General features: G+C 36.6%; 4 protein-coding genes across 5 annotated transcripts in view; 3 read left to right on the forward strand and 1 right to left on the reverse strand.

Moving 5' to 3' along the window:
• Window positions 1–664: 664 nt before the first annotated feature.
• Window positions 665–4,309, forward strand: LOC142234558 (uncharacterized). 2 transcript variants are annotated; one of them, XM_075305720.1, is made up of 3 exons: window positions 665–1,178; window positions 3,424–3,987; window positions 4,050–4,309. In XM_075305720.1, exons 1-2 carry the CDS (start codon window positions 789–791, stop codon window positions 3,937–3,939), a joined length of 906 nt encoding a protein of 301 aa, XP_075161835.1. In that variant the 5' UTR covers window positions 665–788; the 3' UTR covers window positions 3,940–3,987; window positions 4,050–4,309. The 2 variants fall into 2 exon arrangements, with proteins under 2 accessions (XP_075161835.1, XP_075161834.1); XM_075305719.1 differs by lacking the exon at window positions 4,050–4,309 and having other exon boundaries at window positions 3,424–4,024.
• Window positions 4,310–4,359: 50 nt separating this feature from the next.
• Window positions 4,360–6,795, forward strand: LOC142235890 (uncharacterized). Its single transcript, XM_075307142.1, has one exon. The coding sequence runs from the start codon at window positions 4,360–4,362 to the stop codon at window positions 6,793–6,795; it is 2,436 nt and encodes an 811-aa protein (XP_075163257.1).
• A 1,403-nt stretch (window positions 6,796–8,198) lies between these two features.
• The window catches only part of LOC142234964 (uncharacterized), a 134,323-nt gene continuing 122,625 nt past the window's right edge, over window positions 8,199–19,896 (forward strand). Inside the window, exon 1 of the mRNA XM_075306168.1 lies at window positions 8,199–8,305. The gene's annotated coding sequence lies outside the window, so the exon portion shown is untranslated. The remainder of the gene's footprint in view (window positions 8,306–19,896) is intronic.
• Window positions 16,215–17,314, reverse strand: LOC142234971 (uncharacterized). The gene is made up of 2 exons (XM_075306178.1): window positions 16,783–17,314; window positions 16,215–16,705 (listed from the first exon to the last, which is right to left on the reverse strand). The coding sequence occupies exons 1-2, from the start codon at window positions 17,170–17,172 to the stop codon at window positions 16,322–16,324; spliced, it is 774 nt and encodes a 257-aa protein (XP_075162293.1). The 5' UTR covers window positions 17,173–17,314; the 3' UTR covers window positions 16,215–16,321.

A 19,896-nucleotide genomic window follows, 5' to 3' on the forward strand; every position in this document is an offset into this window, starting at 1 on the left:
TTCGGAAAATTTGGATATTCAAAAGAAAAAACTAATTGAAAATCCTGAAATTTGTATTAAACCTTGCACACATTACACTTTCAAAATCCACTTTATCTAGATTGCAACTGTCATTTGCCTTATATAAAAGGGATTGGGCTATTAGTCAAACTTGTAAATGATGAAAATCAGTCATCGATCGGTGCAAAATTGGTTTTGTACATATTTAAAAGTCAAAATTGGACTTATCTTCAGATCGGTGCTGTTTTTTGTTTATTGAAATTTTAATCTAAAGTCGATTTGAATCGAATGCCAAAAAAGCAAAAGCGGGTTGAAAAATTTAAATATTAGTAAATCGGTTAAGTAACACTAAAGCCATAGACGAATAAATGTTTAGACGTCTCAAGTCAATTCGCAGTAATGCTGTTTGTCTGTACGATGGCGCTTTTGCAAAAGAAAGATTGTTTATTTATTTTCTTCTGCCAATTTTATAAAAGAATTTTGAATTCTGAATGCAAATTGGCTGATTTGTACAAAAGAAATTGTGTCAATCGTGGGTACAATAGAGTACAAACAAAACAATTGTGAATTGACTTGAAACGCATGCGACACGCACTACGATCACATTTAGTTAGCTTCAGTGCACCGATACGTCTCGAATAATTGTACGACATTTTCCAATTTGTGAGCATCATTGATTTCATCGGACTGGCAGTACAACAAGCATTTCCATACACGCTCCAACAAAAGATTGTTCCAACAAATTGCTAAAATCTATCGTCCTGATTAAAAACAACATCAATATTTAAATGAATACGTCAAGAAAATTTTGGGTGGAATTCATAGAGTTTTTCAAATCGCTGCCCGCTTTGTGGAATAAACATTCAGAGGAATATGGTGACAGATACCAAAGACAAAAGGCCTTTGAAGCACTATTAGAAAAATATAGGGAACTAGATAAGGATGCGGAAATTGCTGATCTTAAGAAAAAGATTAATAATATAAGATCAATTTATAGACGTGAGTGCATCAAGATTAAAAATAGTGAACAAATTGCACTGACGCCAGATGATATTTACGTACCGACTGTTTGGTATTTCCCGCATTTGGATTTTCTGAAGGATGATAATGGATCTGCGAATGATGATGATAACTGGACCATATCGAAAATGGAAAAGGATGAAGATGATGATGACGATGTAAGTGCTTGTATAGAATATTGTTCGAATTAAATCAGTTTCCCCATTTTGGTGAAATGTTTCGCATTGAACCAAATATCGTCAGTTTTCGGAAGACAAACTATGAATAAGTTTGCCACTCCGTTGGTGTTATACATCTGAACCTATTTCGACCAAGAATACTGACCATTTGGTCATTCTTAAAATTAGAGATATCCAGGAGGACGTATACACAGTTCGAGCCGTTCGAACTCAAATCAGATCTTTGTTAATCGATTTTGGTTTGAATGTTGTTGTTGTTGTAACAGTTTTTAATGTAGTTTCATCCATTTTGTTCTATGCTTGTGTAGTTCAGCTGGTAGCCAGATCAAGGAACTCTGCGACAAGGATGGGGTGTGTCCAGAGTGATCTGATAGTGAGACGGGTAGGCTTAGCTGGGCAAGCAAAAAGGTGACGAGTGTCATGTGGCCCTTGATTACATATGGGACACACGTCAGCTACGCTGCTATCAATCACTGATAAGTATGAATTGAGGCGGCTGCACTTGCCTGATCTTAGTTGGGCCAAAACTACCCTTGTCTGCCGTGGGAGGTCTCTCTCCTCCGGTGCAATGGGCGGCGGTCGGACACCGAGAACAGGATTAACCTTGTAGCTTCTCACCGCTTCAGCTACAGTATCCTCATGAATCCTGTTCAGACCTGTCTGGTATGCTGCCTGATCTAGCGGCTCTCTTTTGTAACGCTGGATCTCTGGCTCTAGAAGGTGAAGATCAACCCTTACATTCCTGGGTGGAGGTTGTCTATCCACAAGATGGTGATTCGGATGACAACTTCGATGGCAACCCAAGAGGTACTGCTTTGACAACATGTAGTTGTGTCGACGCACTGGGATGATCTTGGTCTCCGCATAAAGGTGATCCAGGCGTGTACTACGGAGACATCCTGTTGCGGTTCTAAGGGCAGCGTTCTGACAGGTCTGTATGTTATTCCACTGCGTATCGCTCGTTTGAGGTGTCCACACTGGCGCTGCATAGTTTACCACTGACCGGCCAATTGCCTTATATGTAGTTGGTTTGAATGGCGATTGCTCCCGTTTTCATGACTAGACTGAATTCTTATAAATTCCTTAAATTATAAAGTTGGGCATTATATTCGTTTTCTGTACGGAAAATCAGCTTGTTTTCACGATTACTTTTTTTTGAATCAATTTTAATAGACGAAATGTTACGAATGCAATGTGAATTTGAATAATTTCCATCCATGATTTGACAAGATTTCAAATATGGTCGACGTCTTACTTTTTTCACACTTATATATTTGTTAAAAAAGTCGAATATAGTGCCCACGTTAATCCTACACATTAAAAATGGAAAAGTTGTCAGTTAAACTTGTAAGATAAAGGTAGGTTAAAATTGTTATTTAGCATCTTTGCATATAGTTCTTCATAGAACCTTAAGTTTGTTTTATTTCCAAAGGACACATTTTAATTCAGATCTTAATGCAATGTTTGTTAACATTATAGTAGATGTCATGTATATTTTTGATTGCAGGTAAATTAAAACATGCATAATTTATGTAGACTAATGGCCTGTTCCTGTATATCGAACGAAAGCTTTCTTTCGTATTCCAAACGAAAGAAATTTGAGTTTTGTTCTCCTATTTCGAAAGGCAAGTCACTTCATATTTTGTTGTTGAGCAATAAACGAACATATACAATATGTGTCAAGAAAAAAGTAAAAACATTGTTAACATTTGAATGAATTCTCAGGCCAAAAATTTGAAAATACTCATTTTTGATAATCAATGTATTCTCATACAAACGAAACGAACTTTCAAAAATACAAAAACCCAAGTTCATTCGAATTCGAGTGACTGCCTTTCTTTCGAATGGGGTTTCGTTCGATATACAGGAACAGGGCATACATTTATAATATTATACTGAATTGAATATGTTATTTACGGCCATTTTCATGTAGCTCCGTTAGGCTTTAACCACCTGTTAACAGAAAGTAAAATTTATATATCTACTCTCCAGTTAACTTTAACTGAAAAATATTCAGTGGTTAAGTTCCTAACTGGCATATAAAAAATATAGGCAAGATGACAAATATATCCATACTACGGTTTAAAAGTTCGTTAGCTAAAGTAGCCCTAACGAAGCTTCATGAAAATTGGTGTTAGATGAATTAGAATAATTAAGTGAAACAAACTCGTATTGAGTTTTCCATATTTTATTTATCTTTATCATTTACTTTGATTTTTTACAGTATTCTGCCGAATCTCGAATGGCACCTATCCCAAAAAAGAGGAAACTCTTAACTACATCCCAAGTAAAAATTGAAAGACAACAAACCGACCGAACTCCCCAAAATGTACGAACTCAAGTACGGAAAACACCTCCAATATCAATGAGAAACAAAATTGAGCCTCCGCAAATCGAACGCATACAAGAAATTGAAAAACCTAGAAATTTGCAACAGCAATATATTCCCAAAGATAAATCGCATGCGCTTAGTGGTGGATGGGAAGTGCTATATCGTGATTTAGATGAACGTCAAAAATTATACGCCTATAGAATGATCAATGAAGTATTATATCAAGCGGCATTGGGAAAACTTCAAGAAAACTCATACAAACTATTGGAAATGGCAGTTGAAAATTCATCCGAAGATGTTAATCAAAATGATGATGGAGATTTTGAAACTCAATACTACTTGACCGAATCATTAGATAATGACGATTTTGTGGAAAAGGAAATCAACGGGAAGAGAAGAAGAAACTGAAAATGTAATTTACAGATTTGTTAATAAGATACAAATATATAATAATACGTAAGGATACTACCTCTATGGTAGAATATGTTAAGAATGTTTTATGATGTGTATTTTTTCAGCAATTTCTTCTAATCCGAGACTAGTTATTGGAAATACTCTACAGTTTTCCTAGTCTTTTCGACTAATCGACCTTTTAAAATTTAAAAATCGAATCGAATTTGCTGTAGATCAGATGGATATGGAGGCTGTACCATATATGTTCGTAACAATCTGCATTACACAGTGGAGCTGTGCAAAAGCGACAATTTTATTGACGCAATAGCATTGACATTACACAATAAAACATTTAATGGAAAAAAATTAATAATTACTACGTTTTATCGATCGCAAAAAGCAAGTCAAAATAACTTTTCTGGATTTTTAGACAATATGCTAAATAATTATGGTCGTTCGCCTTGCTTTTTCGTTGGAGACTCAAACATAAACTCATTGCAAACAACATCTTTCCAAAGCATATCTAACTTACTCCAGTGTTATAACTTTTCTAATCGTCACAACCTTATAACGCGTCCTGATAGTGGTTCTTCTATTGATAATGTTTATAGTAACCTTACCTGTGATATAAAAATTGGAGCTTTAGAAAATAAATTGTCAGATCACAAAATGCTACTGTGTAGTTTAGAATCAAGCTCTACAAAAAATGATTTTGTTGAAACTGTCTATCAGCACTGCGATTATGAAAACGTGTCTAATCTAATACGACACAATTTGGAATTATCGGGGCTAAGGGGTGAGTCCTCTCAAGATATGTCTTATTTACAAGCTTTAGTTTCCGATGCTATAGTCCAATCAACAACACAAATAAGGAAAAAACATCTGTTAAAATATGAGTTTACACCATGGATAAACGGAAATTTGAAAGCAATTATGGACTATAAGAGAAAACTGTTGAAATTGAGAAAGAAGAAAGATTCAAGTGATATTAACTCTGCACTTAAGAGAATAAGTAGAATAATAAAGCTTGCTACCAAGCGTTCAATGGATAACTATTTGTATGATAATCTCTCAAATATTCAGAATAATCCAAGGAAATGTTGGCAATTATTGAATCAAATTTCTGGTAGAAGTTCAAAGTCTGAAATTACAGTAAAAGATGACCTAGGAAATCTTATATCTTCGGACATCGCCAAAGCAGAAAAATTTAACGAGTACTTTTTAAAGTCGGTAGATGATCTTAAACGCCAGTTGCAATCCAGCTCATCTGACAACTACAATTCTTTGAGATCTCTACAACGTCATAATAACAGGTTTAGAATTAGTCTAACCAACGAAAGTGAAATTGAGAACGTAATTCACAACTTGGAATTGAATAAAGGCTGTGGCTCGGATGAAATAACACCGAAAGCAATTTCTGCATGTATGCGGCATTTATGCCCATACTTAGCATTGATCTTCAATGCTTCAATAAATGAGTCAACGTATCCTGAATCCTTGAAAATTCAAAAAATTTTACCTATACCAAAGGAAATTCGATCAACTTCACTTAATCAATATAGACCAATATCAATCTTATCCGTTTTTGATAAAATATTTGAGAAGATAATATATTCGCAAATGTCTTCTTACTTAAATGAAGAAAATCTATTATTTAAAAGACAATACGGTTTTCAGAAGGGATGTGGAACAGAAGAAGCATTAATAAATATTATAAACTATATATGCAGTAGTTTCGACAAAGGATCACCAGGGGTCGCTGGTGTGTTCTATGATTTCTCAAAAGCGTTTGATCTCGTTGACCACACAATTATGTGCGAGAAACTTTATTTATATGGAATTCGTGGTAGAGAACTAAACTTTTTTCGGAGTTACTTACAAAATAGAAAGCAGTTTGTCCAAATAAATTCATCCAAAAGTTTATTGAAAGATGTCGTATACGGCGTTCCGCAGGGGAGTGTATTGGGACCTCTTCTGTTTAAAATATATATCAATGATATATCTAACCTTGGACTAAAAGGCAAATTATATATGTATGCTGACGATATCAGTATATTTTATCCATATAAATATGAATTAACACTGAAAGCAAATGTTGAACGCGATGCTTCACTCATATGTGAGTTCGCAAAGATTAATAAATTAGTCCTAAATTCCAATAAGACGAAGTTTATTCGTTTTAGACCGCATCCACACATTGAAACGAGAACCTGGTCTATCTTAGTGGATAGTAAGATAATACCTGAGGTGGACACAGTCAAATACTTAGGCATCAATCTTCAAAATAATCTAGGTTGGAAGACACATATTCAAGAAATTAGAAATAAAATTGCACCTGGATTGGGAATTCTATACAAATATAAGAACAAAATGGATGAACAAGCAAAATTAATGATATTTCAGTCACTGATACAAAGCCACTTGAACTATCTGCCCATCATTTATGGATATAAAAAAAATTCTGACTTGAAATCCCTACAAATATTACAAAACAGAGCACTTAAAATAGTTTATAACCTGCCTGAACGCTACCCTACATTTTTGTTGTATAGGGACGTCGCAAAAAGTGTCCTCCCAGTATTTGGTTTATATAAGAAACAAGTACTTATATACGTATATAAGGTTTTGAACAACATTGGGTTTCATACAACGCAGTTCCTGAATAATAATTATACCATTAATACAAGAAATAGATCCAATCTCAGACTGCCTAGATGCAGATTAGAATTGACTAAGCAACGCATTGAATTCATGGGTTGTCTGGAATACAATAATCTTCCTGCTTTTATTAAAATGTCCACATGCATTGCAAGTTTTAAGCGCCAAATTAAAGATTACCTAGAACAAAACATTGAAATGCTTCTAATATGACTTATATAATTTTTTGTTTTGTTTTTTAATTCATATTTCATAAATCATAACAAATTCATAAAATCATAACTTGTCTGTGAGATGTATGTTTTTCTTGAAATACGTTGCTAGATAGCCTCAAAAATGCCTTAGAGGCGCTGAGGCAATTATATGAATTGTAAATATATTTTAATTTGAAATAAAAAAAAATAAAATAAAAAAAAAAAAAAAAAAAGTCCACTTTTGGTAATCTTGAATTAAGATTATTTGACTAGGAATTTAAAGACAAAAAATCGATTAAACAATTTTATTGCCGACTATGAAACAATATCCGAAGAAGGTGTGTACCAAAGCTCAAAATGTGAAACACCGCCGTACGGACACGAGTTTAGTTCAATAATAAAGGAACACTCATCGATAAGAGAGATGTTCACTATTGCGGTATCACAGTGAGCTGAATAGTCTCAGTGGGCCTGAAATAACGGGCTGCCAATAAATCTAACCTAAGAATGTGTTATACCAAAAGCATACGTGAACTTACCTTTGTAAATGTAACGTTCATGTTTGCGCTCCGCAATCAATACTTTAGAATTTTACCACCCATGTAGACTAATAAAAGTGTAGTCACCCAATTACATTATCCTCAGAGTGGGGTAGTTCGCGAACGAACTAGTTCAATTGAAAGGATCACTGAAATTAACGGGCTCAAATAGTTCGCATTTGCAATTATTTTTTGCTCACCATGTCAGTTTAACTAATCACATTTTATTAGTTTGTTCGCACAGTTATTTTCATTTTCCTTCAGTCTTTAATCTCATATCACTTTTTTCACATCGCTTATTCGGGATTATTTCCGTTTTTTTTTTGTGGGATGAATAAACCAACGCAAAGCTAATACTTGTATGTTATGACAAGTTGGACAAAAGCAACAAAGGAACTTGTACTGAACCAGTCACCGACCGCCAATGAACTAGTGAACTGACTGACCGAACCAGTTCACTGATCGGAAAAGAGCTAAAGTGCACGATCATTTCGTTAAACTACAATTCCCAACAACTATTATCCTATAAAATACGAATATTCTCACCATTACACCATGGTGTCCCTAAAAACGATTATATAAAGCCATAAATTAGCTGCATTGCAAGCTACAGGAAATCACCTTGGTGTGATGGGCATCAAGAGCCCCATGACCAAAGATGATGGGCTTATATTAAAATAAGATGGTTGCTGAAAAATACGTCCGAATGTTAAGTACACAAGGTGCAGATTTTCCTATTTGGCAAACGTATTTTTGAAAGCCATCTTTAACCGAAAAGTATCACATAGAATTTTGTCGCTTTTTTGTTTAGCAACACTGTCGCTATTTTGTTTATCTTTCGATGTGGCATCCCTGGCACAACGATACAGTAATTGTGAATGAAATTCGAATTATACACCATATTATTACATGTTCTTAAGAAGCTTTCCAAGAAAAGGGATTTAAAGTGTAGAATCGCGTGTTTAAATCGATATATTCTAAAGTTAATAGGTAAGTACGAAACTATGATTATTTGTATGTAATAACAATTCGTGAAATCGTCGCCGATCAACTTTGATCAGATACGGACACCGCCAAGAATATACACAGTCAAAAACAAAAGCGGACACTCATGGTTGCCTTCATTTTGTCCACTTTTGGGAGGTGCCCAGTTATAGGAGGTTAATTCTAATGCATTAATATAGCAAACGTCGCACTATAATTGCCCAATTTTGAGAGGTGCCCGGTATTCAGTCAGGTGGTTTACTGTATATGAATGTGTTGTGGGCCCACATCAATTTCACAATCGGATTTTAAAAATTGTATATGTATGTATAAAAGAACGATGAAACCTATACGATTAGATGGGTAGATATTTACCCACTGAGTAATTGAGTATGTATACCCATTCCAAATTCATCATTTATCTCATGCTATTGGAATTTAGTCTTTTTGTCGGGATCAAAAGTTTTATGAATTGACAGGTTAAGTGCTCATAGGTGCCTATAGGGCCCAAACCTTTCAAACGTTCTCCAAAATAAACGGCTGAACTACTGGGTTTTCAGATTTCGAACTCAAAACAAGTAAGGAAAGTCTAAAGTCGGGCGGGACCGACTATATTATACCCTGCACCACTTTGTAGATCTAAATGTTCGATACCATATCACATCCGTTAAATGTGTTGGGGGCTATATATAAAGGTTTGTCCCAAATACATACATTTAAATATCACTCGATCTGGACAGAATTTGAGAGACTTCTACAAAATCTATAGACTCAAGATTTAAGTCGGCTAATGCACTAGGGTGGAACACAATGTTAGTAAAAAAATATGGGAAACGTTTAAATCTGAAGCAATTTTAAGGATACTTCGAAAAAGTTTATTTATGATTTATCGCTCGATATATATGTATTAGAAGTTTAGGAAAATTAGAGTCATTTGTACAACTTTTCGACTAAGCAGTGGCGATTTTACAAGTAAAATGTTGGTATTTTGACCATTTTTGTCGAAATCAGAAAAACATATATATGGGAGCTATATCTAAATCTGAACCGATTTCAACGAAATTTGGCACGCATAGCAACATTGCTAATTCTACTCCCTGTGCAAAATTTCAACAAAATCGGAGCAAAAATTTGGCCTCTGTGGTCATATGAGTGTAAATCGGCCGAAAGCTATATATTGGAGCTATATCTAAATCTGAACCTATTTCAACCAAATTTGGCACGCATAGCTACAATGCTAATTCTACTCCCTGTGCAAAATTTCAACTAAATCGGAGCAAAAATTGGGGTAAAACTCTGGCTTCTGGGACCGTATTAGTCCATATCGGGCGAATGATATATATGGGAGCTATATCTAAATCTGGACCGATTTCAATAAAATTTGGCACACTTGACTATAGCACTAATTGTTCTTCTTGTGCAAAATTTTAAGCAAATTAGGGTAAAACTCTGGCTTCTGGGTCCATATAAGCCCATATCGGGCGAAATATATATATGGGAGCTATATCTAAATCAGCACCTGCGAGTAGACGCTTTGTCTGGCGTCTACTCACAGGTGCTGGAAAAGTTTCCCGGCCCAGATCCTCGACACCAAGAGGCTGGTTGGTATCAAGGACGATTTAAGCTAGTCGCATTTGAGGACCAGAGGTCTATAGAATGTTTTAAAGCTGCTCTGATACTAATTGGTGAAGTTTGGGAAGGAGCTGCTCTAGAGTTAGTCGAGAAGAAAGACATACCGGCTAGACCAAGAGCACATGCGTGGATACCTGCAAACCCTCCTGACCCTGAATCTATTTTAAATAGACTGAAACAATGCAATCCAGATCTTCCAACAGCTGATTGGAAGGTTGGCCGTTTGGATGAAGTGGATGGGCCAAGACGGCATGCAGTGTTTATATTGAACACTCAGTCTTTGCCACATCTAGCAAAGTCCCAGGGCCGTGTATGTTATGGCTTTCATTATATCCAAATGAAGGTGTATAAAAACGATCAGCTAAAGGATTCAGAAATGGACAAGCCTCTGTCTGAATCAGAAGTAAGCGGATCCTCTTGCGAAGTCGAGGGGGATACCAAGACATTTGAAGACATGGATAGATACCGTATGCGTGAGGAGGCTTCTACTGCCTCAGAACTCACCAAAGTTGAACCTATGGTTATTGCGAGAGTCACCGATATCTCTGAAGAGGACATTCTTGATGACTCGATTGAAGCGGCTGATGTGACGGTTGTTGAAAATCTCGATGGTCCTACGGATCCTCCAGATAAATCTTCATCATTGTAAGGCTGCATGTGCTGCCTTAAAAGTTCTCCTGATGAAAGGGGACATAGATATAGTTCTTATTCAAGAACCATATGTTTATAAAAACAAAATATGTGAATTAAGTACTCCGGGGTTCAAACTATTGCAGTATAGTGGTAATGATGTAAATCGAGCCTGTATAATTGCTAAAAACGAGCTCAACTTGTTTCTGCTTCCCTCAATGTGCAATACAGACACTGTCGTTGCCAGTTTAGAAATAGCCAAATGCAAATATTGGGTATCTTCGGTCTACATGGGACATGACAGGGAGATGCCTCCATATGCCGTTAAGACCTTAGTGGAGGAGTCACGGAAAACAAAGACGAAACTCATTATGGGATGCGATGCGAATGCACATCATAGTATATGGGGAAGTAGTGATACTAATGCAAGGGGAGAGTCGCTAATAGAGTTTATTTTGCGTACTAATCTGGTAGTTTGCAACAAGGGAGATGTCCCAACCTTTGTCACTAAAAACAGGCAAGAGGTTTTGGACATCACCTTGGCCTCGCAAGAACTGAATGAAATGATATCTGAGTGGCAGGTTTTAAGTGAACACAGCTTCTCAAATCATCGCTACATCAGTTTCAAATTTGATGTTCATATCACCAAGATCATATTTCCGCCAAATGTTAGGAAAGCTGACTGGAATAGGTATAGGGAATCGTTCAATATGATGATACCGGAAATAACAGAGACAAATATGAGAAATGTGCAAGATATCGAATACGCAGTGGAGCGGATTACTAAGGCCTTCAACATCTCACTGAAAGCTGCATGCCCTAGAGGAAAGCCAAGGGGGAAACATCGACCACCATGGTGGTCTACGGAATTAAGTAATATGAGGAAATCCTGCAGGAAGCTCTTTAACAAGGCAAAGTCCACCAGAGCTTCTGAGGACTGGGACGCTTACAAGAAGATTCTGAGAGGATACAAGCGAGAACTGAGAAAGGCTCAGCATAACTCTTGGAATGATTACTGCAGCAGTATTGAGAATACGTCCGAGGCTTCCAGACTACGGAAGGTTCTAGCATCCACCAACTCCTCTCCAGGTTTCATTAAAACATCGGAGGGCAATTGGACAACGTCCAGTGAGGAGACGCTGGAGGTACTATTGGACACACATTTTCCTGGAAATCAGACGGTTGAACCATGTACTGGCGGTGCCACAGTTGCTCAGCGGTCGTTTCCTGTCGAGGAAATTGTATCGGAAACTAGAATAAGATTGGACCATTCAAATCCCCCGGATCTGATGGAATTACTCCGACGGAGTTACAAGCTGTAACTGACAAAATTATCCCCTGGTTGTCGGTGATATATAAAGGATGTATCAACTTATCATATATCCCAGGAAAGTGGAGGGAAACAAAAGTCGTCTTCATACCTAAAGCGGGAAAAGCCTCTCACTCGAGGGCGAAGGATTTCCGACCAATCAGCTTATCCTCATTCCTACTTAAGACTCTGGAGAGGATGATAGATATTTATCTTAGAACTAGCATCGATTCAAGTTTGTTCTCGAAACGACAGCATGCATACTCGAAGGGCAGGTCTACTGAGACCGCACTACATGAACTAGTCAGCTTTATTGAAAGCTCACTATCTGTCAAAGAATACACAATCGTGGCGTTTCTAGACATCGAAGGGGCGTTCAATAATGTCCATCCGAGCTCGATATTAAATGGACTGACAACTCTGAATGTTGATCCATGTATACTCAGGCTGTTAGACGAACTGCTAATGAAGAGACGTATTTCAGCCACACTAGGGCAAGCAAACATACAAAGGCATGTGAACAGAGGCACTCCCCAAGGAGGGGTTCTGTCGCCTCTTCTTTGGAATGTTGCTATAAACAACCTTCTGGTTTCTCTAGAAAAAGAAAGGATAAAAGTGGTGGCATACGCAGATGATGTAGCTCTGGCAGTCAGGGGAAAATTCCCATCCACAATCAGAGATATTATTCAGAGGGCCCTCCGGATGACTGAAAAATGGGCGAAAGACAATGGTCTTGGGGTAAATCCCGCAAAGACAGATTTAGTCATGTACTGCAAAGATCGCAAAACTCCCACGGTTAGGCCTATTTCCTTAGGGGGTATTGAAATTCCCTTTGGTGATTGTGCAAAATACCTTGGCGTTATTTTGGACAGGAAGCTGAACTTTAAGCTTAATATTGAAGAAAGGGCGAGGAAGGCAACTGTAGCTTTGTACTCGTGCAAAAAGGCAATAGGAAACAAGTATATACAGCAGTAAATTCGGCCGGGCCGAATTTTAAATACCCACCACCATGAATCAAATATGATAGTTTTCTTTGAAAACTCTTCGTCGTAGTGGGTACCATTTGCTACTCACGTATTTGTGATCTTAAAATACCTCCAGAATTTCAAACATAGAAAACATAGTCTCTAACATAGAAAACATAGTCGCCCAAGAAGTAAAAATCGAGAGATCAGTCTATATGGGGATTATACCAAAAAATGGACCGATATACCTTAATTTCGGCACACTTATTTGTGGTCTAAAAATACCTCTAGATTTCGAATTTCAGGCAAATCGGGTAATAAATACAGTTTATAGAAACTCAAGAAATTCAGGCAAAGCGGATGGTAAATATAGTTTCTAGAAGCCCAAGAAGCAAAATCGGGAGATCGGTCTATATGAGGGCTATACCAAAAAATTGACCGATGGGCACCATTTTCGGTACACCTTTTTATGGTCCCAAAAGAACTCTACATTTTCAATTTCAGGAAAATCGGATAGAAAATATAGTTTCTAGAAGCCCAAGAAGCAAAATCGGGAGATCAGTCTCTATGGGGGCTATATCAAAACATGGACCGATGAGCACCATTTTCGGCACACCTTTTTATGGTCCTAAAATACCTCTAGATTTCCAATTTCAGGCAAATTGGATAAAAACTACGGTTTTTATAGGCCCAAGACTCCAAATTGGAAGGTTGGTTTATATGGGGGCTCTTTCAAAACATGGACCGATACGGACGATTTTCGACTCACCTCTTTATGGTCCCAAAATACCTCTAGATTTTCAATTTCAGACAAATCGGCTAGAAAATACTGTTTCTAGACGCCTAAGAAGCAAAATTGGGAGATCGGTCTATATGGGGGCTATACCAAAACATGGACCGATACGGACTATTTTCGACACACCTCCTTATGGTCCTAAAATACCTCTATATTTTCAATTTCAGACAAATCGGATAGAAAATACTTTTTCTAGACGCCTAAGAAGCAAAATCGGGAGATCGGTCTATATGGGGGCTATACCAAAACATGGACCGATACAGATCATTTTCGACACACCTCTTTATGGTCCAAACATACCTCTGGATTTCCAATTTCAGGCAAATCTGATAAAAACTACGGTTTTTATAGGCCCAAGACCCCAAATCGGGAGGTCGGTTTATATGGGGACTATATCAAAACTTGGACCGATATAGCCCATCTTCGAACTTGACCTGCCTGCAAATAAAAAACTAATCTGTGCCAAATTTGGGGACGATAGCGCCATTATTGAAGGCTGTAGCGTGATTACAACAGACAGACAGACAGACAGACAGACAGACAGACAGACAGACGGACAGACGGACATGCTTATATCGTCTTAGAATTTCTCCCTGATCAAGAATATATATACTTTATATAGTCGGAAATCGATATTTCGATGTGTTACAAACGGAATGACAAACTTATTATACCCCCGTCACCATTTTATGGTGGTGGGTATAAAAAGTAGGGACTAAAACCAAAAATTGTGCATTGGCTATACACGGCAGTGGTTAGACCTATAATGCTATATGGTGTTGTAGTCTGGTGGCCGGCACTTCAGAAACCGACTGGTTTAGATAAAGTTCAGCGTATGGCGTGTTTGTGTATTTCAGGCGCATTCAGCAAGACAGGAACAAATTCCCTTAATGTCTTGCTGCATCTATTGCCTTTAGACATTTTGGCCAAACAGTCGGCTGCAACAACGGCTGTGCGGTTGCGCGAACTATCGCTGTGGTCGGAAAAAGGTTACGGTCACAGTTCTGTCCTCAAAACAACGTCAGATGTGCCTAACGTAGTGGATTACACTTTGGCGAGTCCACTTTTCGACAAAAAGTTTGAGACTCTAATCCCCAACAGTGACGCGTGGTGCACACAGACCCCGGGGAATAAAGAATATATAGATTTCTACACTGATGGCTCCAAATTGGATGGACAAGTGGGTTTCGGAGTATATTCTAATGATTTGGAACTTCAAATAGCGAAAAGATTACCTAATCACTGTAGTGTTTTTCAGGCTGAAATATTAGCAATAAGAGGTGGCGAATTGGCTGAGAAGTAATGTTCCAAAAAATGTGGGCATTAATATATACTCAGACAGTCAACCTGCAATAAAATCCTTGGACTCTGTGTTCCTCAACTCGAAAACGGTCATCGATTGCCGCAAATCTCTCAATGAGATGGCTGAGCAGTACAATATTCACCTAATATGGGTGCCTGGCCATAGGAACATACCGGGGAACTGCGAAGCCGATGAGTTGGCAAGGCTAGGGACTACCTTACATATTCCAGGGGAACTAGAATTTGTTGGTATGCCCCTAGCTACCTGCAAGCTCATGCTGCGTGAGAAGGCTGTTATGATGGCAAATGTTCGATGGGAGAATTGCAAGGGTTGTAACGACACCAAGCAAATATGGCCCCATTTCAACTTAAACCGCACACTAGATATGCTAATGTTCTCGAGACGTCAGATATCACTCCTGATATCTGCTATAACGGGTCGCTGCCTGATAGGAGATTTTGCAAAAACTATTGGCGCGAAGTATAATGACTATTGTATGAGCTGTCATGATGCGGAGGAAAAAGAATCAATTAAACACCTCTTGTGTGAGTGTCCTGCATTTTGTTTAAAGCGCAAGCAACTTTTAGGAGCATATAGCTTCAGATTACTGGCGGATCTGGAAAACGTTAACTTAAGCAGTCTGCTAATGTTTTTGGAACAATCTGGTTGGTTCAACAAAGAAAAATAATCAAGAAGGTTCAGCGGTTAAAACTAGAAGTGCCCATATGTAATAGGTACTTTTAGTTAATGTGGTATCACAATGGACTGAATAGTCTAAGTGAGCCTGAATCTTAATCGGGCTGCCACTTTAACCTAACCTAACCTATATCTAAATCTGAACCGATTTCTTCCAAAATCAATAGGGATCTATTCTGAGCCAAAACACATACTTGTGCCAAATTAAAAGTCGATTGGACTAAAACTGCGACCTAGACTTTAATTACAAAAATGTGTTGACGGACAGACGGACATGACTATATCGACTCAGGAGCCCACCCTGAGCATTTTGAGCCAAAGACACCATGTGTCTATCTCGTCTCCTTCTGGGTGTTGCAAACATATGCACTAACTTATAATACCCTGTTTCACAGTGTGGAGCAGGGTATAAATATACGGATAATATGATGCTTTATATTTTTTCACAAATTCATTTTAAATTTTTATTTCAACGAATAAATTCCCTACATATATATCGACTGGAATAATACGTAATAAGGTATTTTTGTGCCAACCATTGCACAGATCTCTAAGAAAAATGTAAATCTATTAAGCCAGTATAATTGCAGAAAAGGACAATTATGCCCAGAATTTTTATTTGAGTAAAAAACAGAAATCCATGTTACCTTTGAAAAAGTTGGAATTTTTAATTTTTAGAGAATTTTTGTATTCAATCAAGTTCATAAGAATATTTTCCCCTCTTATTCTTCATATGCTTGTTAGGATTTCTTTCTGGCATTTCTTGCGGGGAATGCCTTAAATTATATTTATAATCAGGATTTCTGATTGGTTTTTCGATTTGCTCATGATGTTTTTCATTAATGCTTATTTCTAATAATTTATATGAATTTTCTTGAAGTTTTCCAAGTGCGGCTTGATACAATATTTCATTTATCATTCTATTTGCATAGAGTTGCTGCCTTTGATCCAAGTCCCTATAGACAGCTTCCCAAGAACATTTTAAGGCACTTGCCTGGTCAGTTCTCCCATATTGCTCCTCGTTCATTGCTTGTGGTGTTTCGTCGAAATCTTCTGTAGTTTGGTATTCCTGATACTGGAATGAGAAATTAATTTACAAAAAAATATAGTTAATTTAGGCTGACTTTGGACAACAATTGTTTATTTTCATACGTCCTCATCCTCATATACATCTTCTGATGCTGTTATCGTGTAATTAGGTACATCATCATAACTATTTTCTTCGTCTATCAAAAACTCCATTTGATGATAATACCACAGTGTAGGAACGTAGACTTCATTTGGATTGGTTGCTACTTGCCGGCTTCGTTTAATTTTAACATATTCTCGTCTGAAGGCAGTCCGCATATTACTAATTTTCCTTTTCACCATGTATATGGTAGCCTCGCTGTCAATTTCCTTTAATTTAGCACGCATACGTTCGTAGGCTTTGTTGCGAAGATGCCTGTTCGAATACTCTTCTGACTCTTGCTTCCATAATTCGGGAAGCGATTTATAGAGTTCAATGAACTCGATCCAAAATTTTTTCAAAGAGCTTGGCATTTAAATTATGTTCTTTTGGAACTTTGAAATTTTATAATGTTGTACAACTAGTTGTAAAATAATGTGGGACTATGTTTAGACAGACAATAAAATCGGGTAATGGTTGTCCAATATTTTTGCTGTCATTAATAATCAGCTGATTAGAAATGAGTTTTACCAACACAATATCCCTGATGTAGAAATGTAGCGTCTGCGTGTATGATTGGACGTTACGTACCTCATTCATTATTCATTGTAGAGACTATCAAATGTCCAAGATTGAAGTGCGATTAACCGCTATTATGTTTGCAGCACTACTTTTTAAATAAAAATCCAAAATTTCTAATAGATTTTATTGCGATATGACGTAAAACTTTACCGTTTCTATAAAAAATGGCTCACATAAAAATGTTTTGATGTTTAATGGTTAAGGAAAAAAGTCCCTTATATCATAGATAAAAATAGAACCGGACTGTAGGGGATATTAATGGTAAATATGAATAAAACTTCCATCAGTCTAACAGTTTTTGGATCCAAATGTGAACTCGAAATTACGTTTTAACACATTTTTGTTTTATTTATTTATTCATTCAGAGCACGAAATTCTAAGCCTGTTTGGCCAAATAAAGTAATACATAAGGTGTATAAAAAAAAGATGTTGAATAAATATATTAAACAATAATTTACATATTTGTTAAAAATAACAACTAAGTATTAACTAAATCAGATGAAGATATCTACTTCTAGTACAATCAGAGTTTCCGAATTTTCTCAAAATCATATAAAATAGGCCTTGTAGGTCCTAAAACTCACAAAAAACATCGTCAAAATTTTGACATTAAGCAAGAAAAGTCTAACGTCGGGTGGGGCCGACTATATTATACCCTGCACCACTTTGTAAATCCACATTTTCGATACTGTATCAAATCCGTCAAATGTGTTGGGTGCTATATATAAAGGTTTTTGTCCCAAATGCTTACATTTAAATCTGACTACATCTGAACAAAATTTATAATCTATAGACTTCAAATTTAAGTCGGCTAATGCCCTGGGATGCTACACTATGTACACTATTAGTAAAAAATATGGGAAACATTTTAATTTAAACAATTTTGAGGCAACTTCGCAAAAGTGTATTTATGATTTATCAGTCGATAGATATGTATTAGAAATAAAGGAAAATTTGAGTCACTTTTACAAGTTTTCGACTTAGCAGTGGCGACTTAGCAGTGGCGATAAGGAAAATGTGGGTATTTTGGTCATTTCTGCCCAAATCGGAAAAGCATATATATGGAAGCTATATAGAAATTCTTAGTATTTTAATTCTACTCCCTGTGCAAAATTTCACATAAATCGGACTACAACTTTGAACTCTGTGGTCATATGACGGAAAATCGGGCGAAAGATATATATGGGAGCTATATCTAAATCTGAATCTATTTCAAAATTTAGCACACTTGACTACACTACTAATTGTACTCCTAGTGCAAAATTTCAACCAAATTGGGCTAAAACTCTGGCTTCTGGGGCCATATAAGTCTATATCGGGCGAAAGAAGTATATGAGAGCTATATCTCAACCTGAACCGATTTCAATCAACTTTGGCACACCTGACTATAGTACTTATTGTTCTACTGGTGCAAAATTTCATGCAAATTAGGGTAAAACTCTGGCTTCTGGGGCCATATAAGCAGTGTTGCCAATTTGGCGCTTTTAGCACCAAATTTAGTGCTTTTTGATTTCTAAAAAGCACCAAATTGCCTTTTTGGTGCATTTTCAAAAAAAGCACCAACTTGGTGCTTTCTGGCAATTTCATTTAGTGCTTTTGGTGCTTTTTTATTTTGAACAGTATTAAGTAATTGATACAAAAATTTTGATTAGACTTTCAAGAGCTGAAGAAACTCAAATTTATTGCCAAATATAGAATTTGATTGTTATGAAGTTGGTATTGATTATTTTTTAATTAATATTGTTATTTAGGGTATTCTGTAGGAAAGTCGAACGATGAGTGCCGAATTTTTGAATTTGGTAAAGATGTCATTAAAAACGTTTGTATTAAATTCCCAAAGCACGCACAACTGAAATAATCAATAGACTCCTTCCATATATTAATATTTAGAAAGTTGAAAAACATCACTGATCAAAATGAATTGAACGAAAGCGGTTCATAATGGTGAGTACTAAGTTTGAGTTTTGCCGCTAAAGTGAAAACTATATCAGTAAAAAAGGCATAAAATTATGCATATTTGCTGCAAATTTTATTATAACTTGAAGGGGTATAGCCAAAAGCAAATTTTCACAAAGTTTGTATTCCTTAAAATGAATTATTAAAGAAAAGTAATTGTAGAAAAATGACTATTTTAGCAGCTAAACTCGATCTTAATACCCACCTTGAATTTAAAAAATTCAATTCACAAAAGTTCTATAATACATCTTCGGAAGTTTTTTTTTTTTTTTTTAGTAGACCATTTAATTTTGGATTTTGTGGTGGAAGGTGGTATGTTAGAATTTATAATATATTTTTGGTGCTTTTTGGCCTTGGTGAGTTGGCAACACTGCATATAAGTGCATATCGGGCGAAAGATATATATGGGAGCTATATCTAAATCTGAACCGATTTCTTCCAAAATCAATAGGGTTCTATTCTGACCCAAAACAGAAACTTGTGCTAAATTTAAAGGCGATTGGACTTAAACTGTGACCTAGACTTTGATCACAAAAATGTGTTCACAGACAGACGGACAT

The sequence above is a fragment of the Haematobia irritans genome, chromosome 4 (genome assembly GCF_050003625.1).
Source record: "Haematobia irritans isolate KBUSLIRL chromosome 4, ASM5000362v1, whole genome shotgun sequence".
Taxonomy (NCBI): domain Eukaryota; kingdom Metazoa; phylum Arthropoda; class Insecta; order Diptera; family Muscidae; genus Haematobia; species Haematobia irritans.

Coding starts and splice junctions, on each gene's coding strand:
- LOC142235890 (XM_075307142.1), top strand. CDS start 4,360: ATGCTAAATAATTATGGTCGTTCGCCTTGCTTTTTCGTTGGAGACTCA.
- LOC142234971 (XM_075306178.1), bottom strand. CDS start 17,172: ATGCCAAGCTCTTTGAAAAAATTTTGGATCGAGTTCATTGAACTCTAT. Junction 16,706..16,782: donor ATGTATATGAGGATGAGGAC/GTATGAAAATAA, acceptor TTCTCATTCCAG/TATCAGGAATACCAAACTAC.
- LOC142234558 (XM_075305720.1), top strand. CDS start 789: ATGAATACGTCAAGAAAATTTTGGGTGGAATTCATAGAGTTTTTCAAA. Junction 1,179..3,423: donor ATGAAGATGATGATGACGAT/GTAAGTGCTTGT, acceptor GATTTTTTACAG/TATTCTGCCGAATCTCGAAT.